The following is a 6,000-nucleotide window of genomic DNA, read 5'->3' as shown; positions in this document are numbered from 1 at the left end:
TCACTGCTAGAGAATGTCATTCCTATCTTTAAGGTCAATTACTTATATGAATGGACTTTCTTATTTTCTTCCATAAACCACTCTTTCATTATCATTATATATATATATATATATATATATAATGCTCTTATGACTTGTTAAAGTAGTCATCATTTATTGTTGGTATTTTTGTACTTAGCCTCACCACTACTTATCATCACCAAAACAAGAGAACATAGGAAAAAAAACTATATATACCATTGAGCATACCCCATTTATTGTTGAGAGCAAAGATGAAAATGGTTGCTAGTAAAGAGGTTCAACTTGTCCAACCAGATGTTGTTGTGTTGGAGATTGATCATTTGCAAAACCAACTCACAGGTAGTTCATATATTATCTAATATATATATATTAGAGGTTTAAATATGATTAATATAATACTTTTTCGTTTTAGTATTTGTATTATTTTTTTAGTTCAGTTTCTACAAATTCAAAAATAGATATTTTTAGTTTCTGATACGACCTTATTGGGTCATGTGACGTGATTATATTGGCCCATGTATGACGGTAGAGACTAAAAACTCAAAATAAAAATAAGGTAAAGTATATAAAATAATAGAGAGACTACTCATTAGAGATTAGAGATGGAGTTTAAAAAGTAAGAATACTATATTTGTCTGTCATCATGGACTCATGGTTAATGTGAAAAAAAATATTGATAGCTTATTATTAAATGTGTTTCACGCATCTAAGTGATAGTGATTAGTGAGGGTAGGACTGAGTACGGACTTGCAATCCGATTTAAAATCGACATAATGTCCAACATATGGAAGTATCATGTCAAATGTGGGCCGGATTTTGAGTTAACAATTTTGAAAAATCGGTCACGAACGGTTGTATATGGGCGACGCGAGACTCTAATAATTTATCTCTTGCTAACCGAAACCGACCGAATTATCACTAAGATGCAAATAAATTTTTTTTCGATTTCGAGCACCTCTCTCTCCCCCCCCCCCCCCCCCCCCTCTCTCTCTCTCTCTCTCTCTCTCTCTCACTTCAATCCCTTATACTTTATCCACCTTTGATAGATGAGAGAAACGTTATATTTTACAAGCTTCTGTGAAAAATTTATTTAAATTTCCACTCATTATATCTTTGGATCTACAAATTTGAAAGAAAGTAACCGCATCTCACTTTCTTTGTTGTTCATTTAGTTCTTGTATCTTTTGTTAGCTTTTGTTCATTTAGTTCTAATTATACTGTGTTTGAATTTAAAATTGTTTCTATGATCCAGACAAATTTGGGGGTAAGAGACTGAAAAAAAAATTGAATTTTTTGTTCCTCATTAAACCATAGGACAAATTTTTGTCTCAAGTGCAAATTGTCTAAATTATCAAAATAATCTTGTTCACAAAACATCGTATAAGACAAAAAATTGTTCAATATGTTAAAAGTTTGTTATGACTTGTACGGTAATATCCAATTCTTATATTTTTTTAAATCAAACGACCCTGAATTTGGATTCTCCTATATTTACTAGCAAAAAAAAAGTCACAAAAACAATTATGAATAAATTTTAATCCATTGCAGAGAAGGTTAATGAACTTGCAACTTGCCAGGGTGAAATCAAATCCTTAAGGGCAACTGAAGCTCAGAAAGATAAGGCCATAGAAGAGGTATTTCTTTTTATAAGATAAAAAGTGAACTATTTTATATTAATTTTTTTTAACAGTTACTATAATATTTGTTTGTAAATAACAAGATATATAAATTTCTCAGTAGTTAATAATAGCTGTAATTATCTTTCTCCAATTCCAGCTGAGAAATGAAGTTAGTAAACTTGATGAGAGAGTAAGACATAGTGAGGATCATCTTAAACACAAGGTAAACTTGATTGTTTTAGTATAATGGCTAAATTACACTTTTGGCCCCCTAATTTTAACAAACTTGCGATTTTGGCCCCTTAACTTTCAAAATAGTACTTTTGGCCTCCTAACTTTTACAAACTTGCAATTTTGACCCCCTAACTTCAGTCCCTTTTGTAAAAGGATGGCTCCGCAATGATTTTGACCAAGCCAACGTACATGTGGCAAGTGACTCACATGCTACGCCAATATGTCTTGCCACGTGGGCAATGACTAACATGCCACATCAACATGGCTTATCACATATGTTGATGTGGCATGTGAGTCATTGTCCATGTAACAATACATGCTGGCATGGTATTTGAGGCACTTGCCACATGTGTGTTGACTTGGTCGGGGGGCCAAAATCGCAAGTTTGTGAAAGTTAGGGGGTCAAAAGTGGAAGGATGTAAAACAATTATCATTTCTAAAATTCTTCAAAATATTTTCATATGCAGAATCTAGAAATCAAGAAACTGACAGATGAAAAGAAAGACGCGTTGGCCGCGCAATATGCAGCAGAAGCAGCTCTTAGAAGATTACACACAGATGAAAAGGAAGATGATTTTTATCCATTCGAAAGTGTAATCACTCCTCTTGAGGCTGAGATTAAGATGTATAGGAATGAGGTACTAATAATGCAATTTCGACTAAACATGCTTTTACAATGAAACCATAAGGCTTAATTCTTAAATATGTTTTTACACTAACATCAACTTTATCTACAGATTACAGCATTACAAGAAGATAAAAAAGCGTTGGAGCGAATCACAAAGTCGAAAGAGTCAGCATTGCTTGAAGCAGAGAGGATTTTAAGAAGTGCATTAGAGAGAGCTTTGATAGTTGAAGAAGTTCAGAATGAAAACTTTGACTTGAAGAGACAGATTGAGATCTGCCAGGCATATATCTTTTTATGTTTTGATTTTCACGTTTAGTTTCTATATCGAACTGCAATTAGTTTCAGACAATTTATTACAACTTTCACGAACAGGAGGAGAACAAAATCTTAGAGAAAAGTCACCGACAAAAGATTATAGAAGTTGAAAAACTTAGCCAAACAATCCATGAACTTGAGGAGCTTATCTTATCTAATGGAGCCAACGCAAATGTCATTCGCGATTATGAGCGACAGGTTAATGAGTTGCAAGTAAGCATACGTTGTGATTGTGACTACTTGCATTTTGCACTAATTTGTGGATATTAATTAGGACTTAGTAGCATGGTTTTGGCATAAATATTCAGGAGGAGAAGAGGACACTGGAGAGGGAACTAGCAAGGGTAAAAGTTTCCGCCAACAGAATTGCAACTGCTGTGGCTAATGAATGGAAAGATGAAAATGATAAGGTCATGCCTGTTAGGCAATGGCTCGAAGAGAGACGGATTATGCAGGCCGAGATGCAAAGGTTGAAAGAAAAGCTAGCTATATCAGAGAGAACAGCAAAAGCAGAATCACAATTGAAGGTAACTTATTTGTTTATCATGTAAACATATAATAAATCGATTTTTAGCTATAACTAATGTTATCTGGTATTTTTCCCTTAGGATAAACTGAAGCTGAGGCTAAAAACACTAGAAGAAGGCTTAAAGAAATTCCCATTCAATTCCAATGTATTTTCAGGAACTCCAACAGCCGATAAATCGAATATCTTAAGTTTTGTAACGAACAATAGCGGACTCAGAAACAGGTCCACATCACAACCAAGAGGTTCTACTGTTGGAAGCACCTTGTTCCAAAAGAAAAACATAAAAGGAAACATAGATGGTATTGCTGGGAACCGAAAACCGGGTAGCATTACAAAAATGAAATATAGTTCTACAGACAATGTGTTGAAAAAAGGTATATGGGCATCAAGAAACAAATTTTCTGATAGTGGTGAAAAAGAAAATGAGATGCAGGTTATCACAGGCATGAACTTGAATAAATTTGATGGTGAAAGAGAAGCAGGAAATGTTAAAACCAGTGTTGATGTTGATGAAGATTCTAAAAGTAATAACTGTAATGATTTTGGTAGCAATGATGTGGTCTCGGGTTTTCTATATGATAAGCTTCAAAAAGAGGTCATCAATTTGAGGAAGTCCTGTGAAACAAAAGACAGTAGTCTTTCCACTAAAGATGACGAAATAAAGGTAATAGCAACAGCTATGCTTCCATTCACATTTTAGCGTTGTCAATCGTGGATCACAGAAAATAGCGGTTTGTTAGCACCACTATATCTGCTATGTGACAACATTTTGTACTAAATAGCATATGACAGAACAATAGTTTCAAATTCTTCTATGCTATAGTTTCTATTCAATAACATTGCCTCATATGATGTCTCTCTTTTGTCACTTAGAACTAAAGATAAGAGATATTCTTTTCAGATGCTCACAAAGAAAGTTGATGCACTGACAAAGGCTATGGAAATAGAGTGGAAGAAAATGAAAAGAGAAGCAGCTGCTAGAGAGAAGGAGATTGCATCAACAAAATCAGATGATAAGAGGAAAAGCAGAAATTCAAACTTCTCTAAAAGGTTCTTTTCAGTGACTTTTTCTTTTAAATGATTGATACCTTTTACTTCTGTGGTTAACCTGAACATTGTTATAAAATTACTGCAGGGTGATGAAAGAACATTGAAGATTGGTTATGTAGAGAAATATTGGAGGCAATTTATTTATCAAATATCAATGCATCTTGAATTTTTTTTCTGTCTATAAAAACAATACATACCTTAGTGTGGCAGTGTGTTCAAATAAAGTTCCACTTCAGTAAAGAGTCTGAGATCCAACCTTGTACATACATAAGTATTGTATGTCTTCCTCTATATTTCTTTTATGATGTCGCGTGTATTCTGTGATTGCGAACATCACACACTGGCCAAGTTTGTAAAATGCATCAGAGAGACTATACATGAATGACGTCCTGAGCTGAAACCCTGGAAACTAACGTAATCACTAACTTACTAACATTTGCCTATAGAAAAAAAACTTGTTTACCAATTGAATCACGATTACCAATTGAATCACGAGTTAGATAGAACTATTGTTACTTTAAGTCACAATAGTTCTTAATCTTAATGGTATGATGACTTTAAGTTCACTTATAATTGAGAATTAAGGATATCTATCTACCCTGTAAAGAATTATGAATTATTGCAAACCTTAAAAACAACTCTGCAGAAGAAACTCCATATTATACTAAATTACAGTAGCAAAATAGCAAGGATAAATTCTACCAGCAGAATCACTTGTGCAATAAAACTAGACAAATATCATAAGCTCATTGTTCATTCAGAAATACGAACAGACAGCATTCACTACTCCTGCAGTACGAATAAAAGCTCTAAAACTCTATGCAGCACCGATACTTCAAATTAAAGCGTATCCGGTGCCCAACATGTGTCGGTGTTCGACACCGAGACAAGTAGTTAAATTTCAATTTCTTTCATTTTTCAATTTATTAGCGGTATTTGCACAACTAATGATAGGAAAGCTTAAATTGCAACCAACCTCATCATTCAAAACTTCTGCACTTCTTGAGTAGTTGGTAAAGAAGGAAGCCATTTTGGACACTTTCTCAATACAGGAGCAACTCTACTTTGGATTTGAAACTTCTTTGGTCCACCTAACAGCAATTCCAACTCTTCTGTAGTCACCACAATCTTCACAATCCTTGTCCTCATCTTTCTATCATAAGTTATCTTACAAGGCTTATCAGATTGCCTCAAGAATGGTGCAAGATGGTAAACCTCTACATGCTCCTATGCACCGAGGCAATACTTACTAGAAGCGCTGTTCATCTTTTCAACCGGCGCCGAGGCAATACCAACCTCGATTTCTCTTCCCTCTATTAGAGAACATCTAGTTTGCTTCTTTGTTTGAGAATGATAAGCCACACAGTTTCCCATTTTGCATGATCAAAAGAACAAAGACTCTCACCATTATATAGAAAGAGGTTTGTTTGGTTGGGTCAATTCCATGTTGGAAGATATATTTTATTATTCTCAACAATACAAGTAACCTTAACAGTACCAACATCTTTTTCTTTTATTTTCTTTTCAAAACTTTTTGGAGTAAATAATTTTGAAGTAAATAAATAAAAAGCAGCTGAATGACATTAGTTTTTTCTCAGTTGTTT

The 6,000-nt window shown here is 34.0% G+C and overlaps 1 protein-coding gene across 2 annotated transcripts; it reads left to right on the top strand.

Annotated features, from left to right (window-relative positions):
• Positions 1 to 102: 102 nt before the first annotated feature.
• On the top strand, positions 103 to 4,723 carry LOC123898024 (microtubule-associated protein 70-5). Of its 2 annotated transcripts, none has more exons than XM_045948867.1 (10): positions 103 to 360; positions 1,570 to 1,655; positions 1,798 to 1,863; positions 2,342 to 2,512; positions 2,612 to 2,782; positions 2,875 to 3,030; positions 3,126 to 3,344; positions 3,426 to 4,010; positions 4,248 to 4,396; positions 4,482 to 4,723. In XM_045948867.1, exons 1-10 carry the CDS (start codon positions 273 to 275, stop codon positions 4,498 to 4,500), a joined length of 1,710 nt encoding a protein of 569 aa, XP_045804823.1. In that variant the 5' UTR covers positions 103 to 272; the 3' UTR covers positions 4,501 to 4,723. The 2 variants fall into 2 exon arrangements, with proteins under 2 accessions (XP_045804823.1, XP_045804825.1); XM_045948869.1 differs by having other exon boundaries at positions 135 to 360; positions 1,599 to 1,655.
• Positions 4,724 to 6,000: the final 1,277 nt, after the last annotated feature.

This window comes from Trifolium pratense, linkage group LG7, assembly GCF_020283565.1.
Source record: "Trifolium pratense cultivar HEN17-A07 linkage group LG7, ARS_RC_1.1, whole genome shotgun sequence".
In the NCBI taxonomy this organism is placed as follows: Eukaryota; Viridiplantae; Streptophyta; class Magnoliopsida; order Fabales; family Fabaceae; genus Trifolium; species Trifolium pratense.
The sequence above is the reverse complement of the archived record's forward strand: the minus strand, read 5'-3'. Positions and strand labels throughout refer to the sequence as shown.

Bases quoted from the DNA above. Each gene is read 5' to 3' on its own strand.
- LOC123898024 (XM_045948867.1), top strand. From the start codon at position 273: ATGAAAATGGTTGCTAGTAAAGAGGTTCAACTTGTCCAACCAGATGTT. The intron at 2,783-2,874 runs GCATATATCTTT...TTTCACGAACAG, and splicing joins GACAGATTGAGATCTGCCAG to GAGGAGAACAAAATCTTAGA. The intron at 4,011-4,247 runs GTAATAGCAACA...TATTCTTTTCAG, and splicing joins CTAAAGATGACGAAATAAAG to ATGCTCACAAAGAAAGTTGA.